This window comes from Lissotriton vulgaris, chromosome 4_1 (genome assembly GCF_964263255.1).
Source record: "Lissotriton vulgaris chromosome 4_1, aLisVul1.2, whole genome shotgun sequence".
Taxonomy (NCBI): Eukaryota; Metazoa; Chordata; class Amphibia; order Caudata; family Salamandridae; genus Lissotriton; species Lissotriton vulgaris.
Genome location: NC_141691.1, coordinates 1717311301 through 1717325821, shown reverse-complemented (window position 1 = coordinate 1717325821; position 14521 = coordinate 1717311301). Strand labels below are relative to the sequence as shown.

Genomic DNA, 14521 nt, shown 5'->3' with positions numbered 1-14521 from the left:
GGCTAGTTTTGAGTTGTTCGCGAACAGTAAAAATGTACGGTAACCCAAGATTCGCACGGTTCATAGCTTTCACCCATTTGTAGTTAAGCGCAAATGTGTACTCTGTATGCTACATTTATTTTTAATTCACCACTGAGTCAGCTAAACCACACAACAGTACATTTATTTGTCATCATTAGCAAAAGGATGGATGTAACTGTGGGGAACAAAAGAACAAAAGCATGCTGTAGATGAGTTACTGCAGTTTATCAATGTATCTCTAATGTTCCCCACTGAATGCTAAACGGAGATAAAGCCCAGTGCCATAGATAATAGCTCTGAAATGTATGCCCAAATACAAACGATCCAGAGAGGTTAAAAATAAAAGTAAAGGAGTAACGTGCAGTACGGATGAGAGAACTGTAGTTTAGACTGTGACTGAACATGCTTCTACAAATCAACTTGAGATCACTGGGATGAGGTGACAAATCTTAATCTTACAGTAACGCCAGTCAATTAATTCCGACAAAAACAATATGATATACTTGCATTGGTCTAGTAAATAATTATATTCTCCAGTTAATCTCTGAAAGGTGTTCCTCTGAACCCCGAGAGCCGTTCTTATGATCTGTTGGTGCTTCGTGGTTTAATTTGCACAGGTAAAACTGAAGATTTTAGATGGGATTTTATTATACACAGACGTATTTCAGCCAATATATTGGTCATTGCCCATTTGTATAGTTGGAAATGCATATGAGTTTTGAATCTGAAGAGTCTATATAAAAAAAAAAAAAAAAAAAATTTTAAAACCAATGTATGCTCTGATGAAGGTGGTTTGAAAGCATCCTAATCCAACAAATCCACCAAAACACGTCAACAAATACAAAAGTTAAAAAAAATATATGTATTCAACGCCATATGATCTGGGATAAGAAAGAGTCAGACACATAGGACTATATGTATTTTTATGGAATCGTCGTTGTTTATGTCTTGTAATGTATGTGGAGATCATTTTTCATATGCAGATGTTGTAAATTTGAGTAAATAATTTCGTTTTGTATAATGTTGCACATTTGAGTTTTTGGGCACAGCTTGCACATGGTCCATAAATTCATTTACTGTTCGTGCCTAGAGAAATTATAAGCTCTTTCACTTCAATTTTGGCCTTTTGGACCACCACTGCAGGGAAAGAAAAGCTCCCCCTCCTACTTCTCCTCCTCCTCCGCTGGGGTCCCCACCCATCTCTTGCTAGTATCCGAAGTCCAGGGACTCCTTAGAGGAGTGGAGAAGTGTTTTGATGCGCTTCAATCTCAGCCACGCCCAATAGTGCATTTAAATAATTTATTTTAAAACTCAGTTTAAAAAGCTCCGCTTGCATAACAAACATAACATGTGTATTTGTAGAGCGCACGTTCACCCCAAATGGGGTTTCTTGGCGCTGAATAACAGATATTTATTGTTACCAAACTCAGTGCTACTCATTTTATCGACCTCAGATGGGTGAGTGGACCCGCCGGGATTTGAACCTGTGACCAGGTTCATGCAGTGGGTGCATTAGTTCACTGAGCCACCAGACCCGGCTGAATGCTTAAGCATTCAGGCTAGTATTTCACAGAATGGTTTAAGAATATTGAGAACTTAACAATGGCACATAATTATTACATTTACACACTCATGTATAAATATTCTAGGGAACTCCCAGAGTTTAAAAGATATAGAAACTAGGCAAAATAAACTAAAGTGGCATGCCCATGACCATTATTCTGTGTGTTAGAACCGGGGTCTCTAGTTGGCAGGGGTACGCAACCTAGTCCAAGTAGGGACCACCGCTTCCGACAGGGTAGCTTGGCGCAGAGCAGGAAGGCTTAACTTCAGAGGCAATGTGTAAAGTATTTGGGTAACGCACCTCAACAGTAACACAGTAAATCACGCACAAAAGGGACACCACACCGGTTTTAGTTAAAAATAACAATATCTTTATCTTAAAAATAAGATACCGGAAATAGTAGGCTCCCCATATAGAAAATCAATTGTTCTCAGGAATAAGGTCTTGGGGACAAGTATCATCAAGGGGAATGTGTCTATGGGCTCTATCCCCAGGAACAGGCTGGTGGAAACTGTCTCTTAGGTGGGGACAATGGGGGCAAAACAGTTCCTCTTGTGGCATAGGTTGTGCCCTGCTTGCAATCTTAATCAGTGCAAATTGCATTGGGGCGTGAACAGCCCGCTATATCCAATGCCAAAACGGTGCTGAAACTTAGTTTGGCTTCCACTGGGGACAATGCGGTAATGCAGGGGCACTATTAGATCTTATTCATTGATCATGACCAGCCGCCTTTTTGGATATTGGAATCAGGACGACCAACCACAGCCAACCGAATACTTCCATAAGGCCTAAGGTGAAGAAAAAAAAACTGCAATGTTCCTATTATGCAAGAAATGGGAAGATGTTGGCCCTCACCTAGTAAGGCATTGCATGGGGTCGGGACAATGCAAGTTCTTCACACTAACAGTTCAGCAATGATCTCTGTACCTTCTCAACAAGTGCTGGGGTGCTGGGCTAGTTCTGACAAACCTCACTGCAAGGTCACAGCCTCTAATGAGCAGCGCACATCTCTAGACAGCCTCCACACTCACTTCAATCCTCTGGACCCTTTGACCTCCTGCTACCATCAGAAACCATTGGGTCTCAGTTCTGTTGTAAGTAATGATTATGTTTTCTTACGACTTGTAATTTGATAAATTGTCAATGATGTCTTGTGAGGGCAAGAGGGGGCCACAAGTTATGGTTTGCTTAGCTAACCATAACTCTGTAACTTTACAGGTTTTTTGTTTTGCTTTTGTTTCATTACCCTAACTTCAATTCCCCGTTTTTTAGGTCTCGCCTGTCGATGCGCATGCGCATCGAGCAAGCGAGACTATAGGGGCTCATCCACTCTTTATCCAACTGCAAGGAATCGTGGCGATTCCTTGCAGTGCCCGTGACTTTTAAGGTCAATGCGCATGCGCATTAAGCTTATGCGCATGCGCATTGACCTTAAAAGTCACGGGCGCGTGCACGTCCGTGTTTGTTTACCCTTGCCTACTCTCTCTCTCCCCTCCCCGCCCCCGTTCCGCCCCCTCCCCTTCCCGCCGTGTCGCATTTCTCCTCCCCCCTCCCCTCTCTTCCCTCCGTCTTCCTGCCATGTCGCACCTCTCCCCTCTCCGTCCCCTCCCCTGCCCGCCCCCTCCCGCCCGTGTTTGTTTACCCTTGCCTACTCTCTCTCTCCCCTCCCCGCCCCCGTTCCGCCCCCTCCCCTTCCCGCCGTGTCGCATTTCTCCTCCCCCCTCCCCTCTCTTCCCTCCGTCTTCCTGCCATGTCGCACCTCTCAAGCCAAAGCGCTGTTGGAAATGCAGCAAGCTTATCCGTGACCTCCTTTGGGTAGCCTCGGGCTTCGTTTACTCTACCTGTCTGGGCTGTTGTAGGCAATCCCACTGTCCTCGCTGTGGGCCGCCCCTGAAAGTTGCGCTCGTCAGTCTCTCAGAATCTCTGGGTACTGGTAGAATGTCTGCAGCATGCTTTTGGGCAGTCTCGCTGCACTTCCGGTGGGCACTTTTGTCTGGTCTGTTCTGTTGGAGCCTCACACCCTCCATGGCAGTGATGCTGGCAGTCTTATTGCCCTGACAACGGAGGTCTCCTATGTGTTCCTGCCGCAGTCTCTCTGTCTAGTCTATGAACAGTGGCTACGAGGTGCTCTGTTGCAATCTCACTATCACCCCTCTGCCGAGCTGTCTACACACTGCCCCCAGTCTTTTAAATGGAAGGTGTTTTAAAGCCGCTCTTCATCCTTCCTTACTTGCGTCCTCTTCTTTCGTTTCTCCCCTCAGGCCCTACAATAAACGCTCCTCTCGCCCGTCTGCTCCTTTCCAGGCGCCCCCAAACCCTGACGGAAACCCCTCACAATCCTCTCTGAACCCCCCTTTATTGTGCTACTGCCTCCTTCACTCCTCCACATCACCCCATGCCCCCCCCCCCCCGACTCCCCTGCCCCCCATCTTCAGGTTTATTTCAATAATCCTTATTCTCCTTTCGTCTCCCCCTCGCCCCCTCATACCCCACACTGTCCGGTCAGCCGGCTGCCCTTCGTTCTCTCCCTCTCCCTTCTTCACGGCCCTCCCCAGAGTCCTCGCGCACCTGTGTTCACTCACACCTCCATTCTGTTCCCACGCACCTCTTTCCTGCCCCCGTTCCGCCCCCTCCCCTTCCCGCCGTGTCGCATTTCTCCTCCCCCCTCCCCTCTCTTCCCTCCGTCTTCCTGCCATGTCGCACCTCTCCCCTCTCCGCCCCCTCCCCTGCCCGCCCCCTCCCGCCGTGTCGCATTTTTGTAGAAAGGCGCAGAGGAACCAAGCCAAAGCGCTGTTGGAAATGCAGCAAGCTTATCCGTGACCTCCTTTGGGTAGCCTCGGGCTTCGTTTACTCTACCTGTCTGGGCTGTTGTAGGCAATCCCACTGTCCTCGCTGTGGGCCGCCCCTGAAAGTTGCGCTCGTCAGTCTCTCAGAATCTCTGGGTACTGGTAGAATGTCTGCAGCATGCTTTTGGGCAGTCTCGCTGCACTTCCGGTGGGCACTTTTGTCTGGTCTGTTCTGTTGGAGCCTCACACCCTCCATGGCAGTGATGCTGGCAGTCTTATTGCCCTGACAACGGAGGTCTCCTATGTGTTCCTGCCGCAGTCTCTCTGTCTAGTCTATGAACAGTGGCTACGAGGTGCTCTGTTGCAATCTCACTATCACCCCTCTGCCGAGCTGTCTACACACTGCCCCCAGTCTTTTAAATGGAAGGTGTTTTAAAGCCGCTCTTCATCCTTCCTTACTTGCGTCCTCTTCTTTCGTTTCTCCCCTCAGGCCCTACAATAAACGCTCCTCTCGCCCGTCTGCTCCTTTCCAGGCGCCCCCAAACCCTGACGGAAACCCCTCACAATCCTCTCTGAACCCCCCTTTATTGTGCTACTGCCTCCTTCACTCCTCCACATCACCCCATGCCCCCCCCCCGACTCCCCTGCCCCCCATCTTCAGGTTTATTTCAATAATCCTTATTCTCCTTTCGTCTCCCCCTCGCCCCCTCATACCCCACACTGTCCGGTCAGCCGGCTGCCCTTCGTTCTCTCCCTCTCCCTTCTTCACGGCCCTCCCCAGAGTCCTCGCGCACCTGTGTTCACTCACACCTCCATTCTGTTCCCACGCACCTCTTTCCTTCAGCTATTTCTTTCCCTCGCTCTGGATTACTCACTCTCCCCATCACACCCCCAGACACCCTTTCGTTCACCTCATCTGCTTAAAGCCAAAACTAGGACATTTCACGGAAATAGAAAAAGGACTACACCATAGTGGTCTCTCTCCTGCCACTAATGGCTGTGTTCGCATCTTGCTGTCACCGTGTCAAGTTGGTTTAATCATTTGGATGCTCCGTCCCGTCTTCGCGCCCCTCCCCCAGCACCCCGAGAGCCACTGAGCCGAGATGAAACACAATAATGGAGTCTCTCAGCTGAATGTTGTTGGATGTGGTGTAGTTAACAGCACCCAGCCGAAGCTAACTGGTTGGGTGACGTAGCTCCTGCCCCCCGTGCCCCCTCCCCACACACACACACAGAGCGAGGCTCTCCTTACAAGCCGCCCCTGCTACTAAGAGAGGGGCCTAGACCATGAGATTGTGAACTTGATTTAGTTAGTGTTCCAGGACCCTGCCTCTTTCTTTCGGGCGCCTGGAGGGATACACAATTGTGCAACCGGTAGACAGGGGGCCTCTGTCACAGCGACCTGGCCAGGGCTGGAGTGTTCGCACTAAGCACCCCATTTGTTCCGGGGTATAAGCCTGTTTTTTTAAGCATTACTCTCACTCTCTCACTCACTCTCACTCACCCTCACTCTCACTCACCCTCACTCTCACTCACCCTCACTCTCACTCACCCTCACTCACCCTCACTCTCACTCACCCTCACTCTCACTCACTCTCACCCACCCTCACTCTCACTCACCCTCACTCTCACTCACCCTCACTCTCACTCACCCTCACTCACCCACCCTCACTCACCCTCACTCACCTTCACCCTCACTCACCCTCAACCCCTCACCCTCACTCACCCCCACTCACCCTCAACCCCTCACCCTCAACCCCTCACCCTCCCTCACCCTCAACCCCTCACCCTCCCTCACCCTCAACCCCTCACCCTCACTCACCCTCAACCCCTCACCCTCACTCACCCTCACTCACCCTCAACCCCTCACCCTCACTCACCCTCAACCCCTCACCCTCAACCCCTCACTCACCCTCACTCTCACTCATCCTCACTCACCCTCAACCCCTCACCCTCACTCACCCTCAACCCCTCACCCTCACTCACCCTCAACCCCTCACCTTCACTCACCCTCAACCCCTCACCCTCACTCACCCTCAACCCCTCACCCTCAATCACCCTCAACCCCTCACCCACCTTCACTCACCCTCACCCTAAACCCCTCACCCTCAACCCCTCACACTCACCCACACTCACCCACACTCACCCACACTCACCCACACTCACCCACACTCACCCACACTCACCCACCCTCACCCTCACTCACCCCACCCCCACTCACCCTCAACCCCTCACCCTCACTCACCCTCAACCCCTCACCCTCACTCACCCTCAACCCCTCACCCTCACTCACCCTCAACCCCTCACCCTCCCTCACCCTCAACCCCTCACCCTCACCCACACTCACCCACACTCACCCCCACTCACACTCACCCACCCTCACTCACCCTCACTCACCCTCACTCACACTCACCCATCTCACTCACCCTCACACCCACCCTCACCCTCACTCACCCTCACACTCACCCTCACTCACCCTCAACCTCATGCTAAAGATTTACAAAAAAACCCATTAACAATTCTAAAAGCACTAACTCTAATGCTGCGAGACCTATTGCATTTCTAATGCTTGTTATTTCAGGCAGTTACTGTGTTTTTTAAAAACATTTAATATCTTACGACCAAAAGTAACCCTTGAGGTTTTTTTTTGTGACACATTTGTATGTATCTATTCATGACGATGGGATCCATTGTTCTTAATATTTATACCATGCATACCAGATTTGTTCCAGAATCCAAAAGTGTACTGTACAAAACAAACATATAGCGTACTTACCATACAGGCTGCTGCCGCCCCTTGTAAATGTTGCACAAACCATGCCGAAGTCAGTGATATACCCTACAAGTACAAAATAATGTTTTTAATCCATGCTGTTACTTGAGAAATATTAAATATGTGAAACTATGTTTGTATGGTAGATTGAATTAAGGGATCTCTTTGCAACTTGTAGGTCACAGATTATACTACAAGCATGGGAGACCCATCTTTTCATAATGCTTATGTCGATAAAGTGAGTACTACTGAGGTTGGTGATGGTTACAGCTTTGTGATGGAAGGAAACTAAAATGGGAAACATTATATATAACAAATTAGACATGTTATTTTAATCAACAGGGTAACTAATCAGGTCCTGATTCAGAGTATCTCAGAATCAGTATTGCACTTCATAAATAATTATTCCACCGGGTTTGTTATTTATCAGATGATAACACTTATTACAAGTTTTTGGTTAATGCATCAAAATCAGCATTGTACAGGAAATAACGTATACTTTTCCCCTGTTAAATTCCATCAGGTTTGACCTGCTGAATTGTAATAAAGGATGAGACATTTAATGCAGCCAGTGATTACAGAGCACTCTAGCTCCTCTGCCAGGCCAGCACGAAGCGGGGGGTCCTCCCCTTAGGAATGGGAGCCCCACAGTGCTATCCACTGGTCTTCACCCGGGCCCCTTCCTGGGACCCGGGACTTCAGCTGCCACTTCGCTTTTGCTCCGGGGCTCGGTACTCAAAACGAAAGTTAGAAATGCCGCGCATGCGCAGGCAGCCCCCGCCCTCCCACTCCTCACACACTGTCTGCCCAGGCGCCTCACAGACCACGTAATGGGCTAGTTTTAAGTTTGTTTACTTTCCTTTGGGCGCTCCGGTATTGTAAACTCTTTGCCACTCACTCCTGTCATCAGTCACTTTCCTTGTTTTTAGGTCGAGGTACTATCCGGTTCGTCAGAACCGGAAGTAGCGAGATCTTATGTCTCTTAGAGGGGCTCTTCATCCCGCCTCTAATTTTGGCTCTCTCCCATTGGCTGGCTTCCTAAACGGAGGCCAGCCATTCGAGGAGAGAGCCATCACTCCAAATAAGCTCCGTCCTTTTCGGATTTGGAGGTGTGTTCGGGGTTCTTCTTTCCACTTTTTAGCCACGCCCACCGTACACGCCCCCAAATCCGAAAAAAACTCGGAGCTTTTTCCCGCCATTTTGCGAGATCGACGTGCTCATCGGCACGTGTGTGGAGGTGGTTGTGAGCTCGTGAACGTCCTCAGGGCCAAACCGATACCCTGCCGGGACCTGCGACTGCTAAACTCGCCCTGCCGACCTTGGGCGCCTTTCCCCGATCTGCCGCACTTCACCGCCGCGACCTGGGCCCCAGAAATTGACCTAGCAGCTGTTTTCCCCGCTCTGAGATCGCAGAGCCGAAGACGAAGGGGCCGCGACCCGATTGGCCGTTTCTCGGCGGAGCCGCGCTCTAATTGGCCGCTGCTGTGGGCCTGTCCTCAAGAGCCGCGCTCTCATTTGCCGAATCTCCCCGCGTCATCAGGGGCTGGCCCGGGAGCCGCGCTGCAAGTGGCTGACTCCTGGGAACCATCGATGACGTCACCGGGGCTTGCCTGAGAGCTGCACACTGATTGGTGCAGCGCTCGTTTTATTTACAACTCCAAATTCAAATGTTATTTGCACTATAACTGAAATTTAAAAAAAATATATAGATATAAAAATGGAGGCAGTGTCATGTCATTTGTGCATGCATGTATGTTGGTACATGTACATGTTCGAACTAGTTAACTATAACGAATGATGCATGCTTACTTGCGCACATCAGCGTTTTTAAGAAAAATCTGCTTTTTTAAAATATATATTTTTGCTGATGGTGTCCGGCAGTGGCGTGTAAAACATTACCAAAGCCAGTAGGTCAAAAAGACCAGGCCTGTTTGTTTAGCCACTGGATGTTCGAATACTCTATTACTGGTGTGAGGAGTATCTCTACTGTGAATCAGGACTTCTTTAAACTATTAAATATCAAATTGGGTTTTTTCCAGGCCACACTTTTTTTTAATGAGCGTTTGGGAGCTAGTGGCTATCGAGAGTCCACATAGACTATTTATTGATGCAATTATTTGGGCTTTTAGGCGTGGAAGGGCGATTGCTTTTGCAGTGTGCCTCGTGTAAATGAATAAAGTACCTATGCTGGCTTGCATAGCTTTGTATGCGTGGGCAAAAAAAACTGTGTTTTAAGGGTGAGGCTACAGTGACCACGCACTGGGGGCGTTCTGCATGCCAGACGTAACTCATGGGCAGAAAAGAGAGCTAAGTGCCTCGTCGGACAGGAAGGTTAAATGCACGCGATGCTTCCCACTTCCGGTTTATTGCTCCCTGCTCACTGGCACCGCGAACCAAGTGTTTACAGTGCCAGTTGCTGTGTGACGCTCTGTTTAGCTGACGCCAACATATAAAGCACTATTTACAACAAGGGGTGGTGAGGGACAGAGTCTCTGAATTAAACAGAATACTCTCACCCAGTCAAGAGATCAGGGCTAGATCCAACACCGTTTTTTAGCTCACTGCACCATCCCAGTTTCAGAACCTGGCTGTATGCAAATTAGTCTGTTCCTGTCCCAGTGCATGATGGGAACAGGGCAAACCAAACTACAAAAGCCAATTCTTACACTGGGAAGGAAACAAGCTACCGGGGACCGGTTTCTGGCATTTCAGCCGTCTTCGGCCCGGCTTGCTTGAATCCTGATGGTGCAATGAGCAAGGGACTCACATCTGAGTATACCCTTCCACGCTTAGGGTGGACAAAAATATTTACAACAAGGGGTGGTGAGGGACAGACACTCTGTTCATCACCACCCCCTTTTTGTAAATCGTTTTTGGCCACTATAGGTGTGGCAGGGTATACTCAGACATGAGTCCCTTTCTCACTGCTCCATCAGGATTCAAGCAAGCCGGGCCGAAGAAGGCTGAAATGCCAGAAACCGGTCCCCGGTAGCTTGTCTCCTTTCTGGTGAAGAATTGGCTTGGTAGTTTAGTCTGCCCTGTTCCCATGATGCACTGGGCCAGGGACAGACTGATTTGCATATAGCCAGGTTCTGAGCTGGGATGGGGCAGTGAGATAAATAACGGTGATGGATCAAGCCCTGATCTTTGGACTGGGTAAGAGTGGTCTGTTTAACTCAGACACTCTGTTCATCACCACCCCCTTTTTGTAAATCGTTTTTGGCCACTATAGGTGTGGCAGGGTATACTCAGACATGAGTCCCTTTCTCACTGCTCCATCAGGATTCAAGCAAGCCGGGCCGAAGGCTGAAATGCCAGAAACCGGTCCCCGGTAGCTTGTCTCCTTTCTGGTGAAGAATTGGCTTGGTAGTTTAGTCTGCCCTGTTCCCATGATGCACTGGGCCAGGGACAGACTGATTTGCATATAGCCAGGTTCTGAGCTGGGATGGGGCAGTGAGATAAATAACGGTGATGGATCAAGCCCTGATCTTTGGACTGGGTAAGAGTGGTCTGTTTAACTCAGACACTCTGTTCATCACCACCCCCTTTTTGTAAAACATATAAAGCACGGCACGGGGACAGTCGTGTGCCGTCAGGTCGCAGTAAAAACAGACCAACGAGAAACACCCCTGGCTGATGGGAACCGAGGCCCTGGGCGCTCGAGGCACGTCCTGCTGCAGGCGGCGAGGAAGGAGGAGGAGTGCAGAGGCCCGAAAGAGGAACCCGACCCCGTGGCGATAACGGACCCCTGGCAGCAGGGACTCGCTTCTGCTGCTCCTGCTGAGCCCAGTCGGGCGCGCGCCTCTGGTGTCACAGGGCTGCCCTCGGACATGGCAGAGAAGATCAATTCCAGAATGAACGCGTCACTCTTTCTCAGCGCCTCCCCATACCATGTACTTCTGCCTCGACAATGCTCTGCTCAACCCCCAGCTCATGGTCCTGTTGAAGACTTGATCCCATAATGAGAAGAGCTTTCAGGCGACTTCTGACTGCCACCTTCAATCTATTCAGAATGTGGCCTTACAGCCAGAGCTGCTGACATTAGACCTGGGGAGCCGGGTCGGAGTTTCCCCATCAGCTCTTTATCTTGAGTGTCTCAGCTATTCACAAAATCTTCCCATGGCTAAGAAACAAATGGGTGTAACTTTGTGTAATGCGAAGCGGCTAAAAGCCCTCTGTTGTGCTATCCAAAATGCACTGAGGTAAATACAGAGTAGAGTGCTGTGGAGTGCTGTGGAGTGCTGTGGAGTGCTGTTGAGTGCAGTAGAGTGCTGTTGAGTGCAGTAGAGTGCTGTAGAGTGCAGTAGAGTGCTGTTGAGTGCAGTGTGCTGTTGAGTGCAGTGTGCTGTTGAGTGCAGTGTGCTGTTGAGTGCAGTGTGCTGTTGAGTGCTGTGTGCTGTGAGTGTTGAGTGCTGTGTGCTGTTGAGTGTGTCTGTGTGAGGGTGGCTCTGTGTAGGGTGTAGCTATTGGCATTGTCAATGACAATGCCATTTATATAACGATTAAGCTATTGGCAATGTAAATGACAATGCCATTGATGATAAAAAAAAAAAAAAGAAATGTCATGAGCAATGCCAATAGCTCTACCGTTAATGATGCAGAGACCATTGCATTGTAAATGCTTGCTTTTTTTTAACAAACGGGTGCCCTTGAAAATCCCTAATCTAAACACTTCCCACCTCTTCAGCACTCAGAGAGAAGCCCCCACTCCCCCTGCACTAATTGCTTCTTTTCCTTGAATGCCAGGGCTTGTTTATAGAGCTTCATGTCACATTAAAGTAGCCTCGAGGCACTGAAGGGGTGCAGTGGAGCTAAGAAATAAGTAGCAGGCGAGATTTAAGGTGGGGAGAAGCAGGGTGAGGGTTGAAGGAGCTTTGTGTGTGTGTGTGTGTGTGTGTGGGGGGGGGGGGGCGGGGGGGTATCCAAATGGTAGTGTATGTGACAGGCTACAGCTGACACCTTCCGCACTGCGGCGCCTCCTCTCTAGTAAAGAGGTGCTTTCCTAAAAGACTCAGACAGAGATGCAAGGGCAACCAGCCACTGAAGCAGGAAAACATCCTTTGTGAGATGAGAAAATAAGCACCCCAAGAGGGAGATTACAAGTGAGCACGGCGAGCACCTGCTGCACGTGGACATAGTGTAAATAATACCAACTACGAGCGGGAGCACTAGGGTAGGCACCTTGGAGGGGTCAAAGGACCCTCAAATCACACTTCATGGCGGTTTCTACTTCATAGCACTACTTCCAGCATAGCACCTCCTTTCATCAGAGCACCCCCTTTCACCAAAGTACCTCCTTTTATCACAGCCCCTCTTTTCACCAGAGCACCTTCCTTTACCAGAGCACTCGCCTTACCAAAGAATCCCTCTTCTCCGAGGAACCATTCTTTACAGAGCACCTCTCTTCACACTGCAGCCGTCTTTCACCATAGCTCCTCCTTTCACCAAAGTACTGAGGTTCTGTGACGGTTCCGTGACGACTTGAACCCGTGTTTTCAAGTTTGTCGGAAATACATAAAATTAGTATCAGCGAACCGCAAATGATCCATTTAGTATATCCTAGTGTTTTCGCTACGCTACGAGCAAGAGCACTCCTTCCACTGACACATTTCTGATATACACACGGCATCCATCTTAGATCGTGGCCGCCATTTTGTGGTTCCTTGCCCTCACATATGCAATAGCCTCTGATCATTTCATTCACTTCACTTTGATTAAGGACACGTAGCCTTATCCGGAGATTCACCTCTTACATGACACGTGCACCTTAAACCAGATCACGCTGAAGCTGCATGACTCGACAAAGGCTGCCTCCTCTGCCCGAGGCCAGCCCACCTGAACTGGTTTTCCTGTCCATTGTACCTGATCATGATTAGGCGGCCGAAGCCGGTAGCCTTGCCCATTTACAACCTACAAACATCTCTTATCCCGCTTTCCTATCTTTTGCACCTGGCTCTGCTCCTTTCCTTCTGGGCCTTTATTAGGGGGAGGTAACGAACTTTACGATGAGGCGGTCCGGGTCTTGAATGCAATATTGACAAGGGATTGTGATGGACTGGTGGGAACCCCTCTTCGTGATGTTTGGTATCAGATATTATCGACAGTTCCTGTGTAACGCCAAAATATTTATTGTTTAGAGACACAAAGGTTTGGGAATGTACCGACATGTGAAATATTTGCCTAGAGCACAATTTTTAGTATATAAGGAGCAACCCACTTTGTACAAATCGAACAGTCTCCTAGATTCTGCCCGTGTGTAGATTCTGTGATTTCTGTGTCCCTGCAGTAATAAACCTTTGGTCTTTGACGCCACCATCGAGAAGCCCGTGTTTCTGTTCATTTGTGCACCAAGGCAGGTGGGACTCCGGGGTCTTTGGGTGTTGTACCCTGACACCTCTGGACGGAACCAAAAAAGTCCAGAACTCCAATTGGCGCCCAACGTGGGGCGACGTCATTCGGTACCGGTCCAAAAGCCTGAAGAGTTCGAGAAGCTTCGTGTGAAGATTCCTGAGGGAGGCGCCCCACTTCATCGATCCCGGCATATCGCAAAAGTGGCCCTGAAGTTCTCTTCCACGAGGGTTCCCGTTCAGGACGGCTGCAGTGGGCCGTTGCCTTGACCGTCGCCCTGTCTTGGACCCGAAGTGGTGCAGTCCTTAGTACGGCGAAACGTGACGGGTTTCTCCTTGGTGACGTCTTCAGTGCCTCAGTTAAGTATTTAGTGATAGCTAGCTGGTTATTTTTGTGAGGATTGTTAAAAATCCTTGATCGGTTCTTGGTTTGGTTTGGTTTTGTAAGATTATCACTAGTTGTTCTGGTTACGATAATCTATTTGGTTCAGTTTTGGGTATCGATACATCAGTTCGTGTTGGTAGGCCTAAGTTCTTGGTTCAAGTGCACAATTTGTTTCGTGTTTTGTTTGTTTTGTGTTCCGGACTGAAAATGGTAAGTCGGAAAATGTTGTCTTGTTTTAGTTGCAACAGTGACTCACAATTAGAGGACTCTTGTCTGGTTCCTCCGATTGGGACTCCCCTATATGACCTATATTGTAAGTATGGTGTGGGTCCTATAACTTATAATGAGATATGGGTCCGCTATTGTAAGAAGGATGGTGTCCTTAGTTGGCCACTGCATGGTAGTTTTGAACAAGAGATTCTCGACAATTTAGAAGCGAAATTGTTTAGGAAGAAAGCCCGGCCGGCAATGTTTGACTCTTTTCGTTATTGGCGGAAAGAATCCAAACAGAGAGAAATGAAAAGGTTGAAGAAAGAGCAAAAAGAACTAGAAGAGTTAACTCTAGAGCAAGCGACTAAGCAGTTGCAGGCTAACGAGTGTGAGAAAGCCATAGATGTAGCCATTAGAGAGCGTAACTTAGCGATT

The 14521-nt window shown here is 49.1% G+C and overlaps 1 protein-coding gene across 2 annotated transcripts in view; it reads right to left on the bottom strand.

Moving 5' to 3' along the window:
* TMEM67 (transmembrane protein 67) overlaps positions 1–14521 on the bottom strand; it is a 1133211-nt gene that overhangs the window by 897712 nt on the left and 220978 nt on the right. For both annotated transcript variants that reach the window (XM_086965990.1, XM_086965991.1), the window contains exon 7: positions 7148–7210. In XM_086965990.1, the coding sequence (XP_086822116.1) occupies positions 7148–7210 (63 nt within the window). The remainder of the gene's footprint in view (positions 1–7147; positions 7211–14521) is intronic.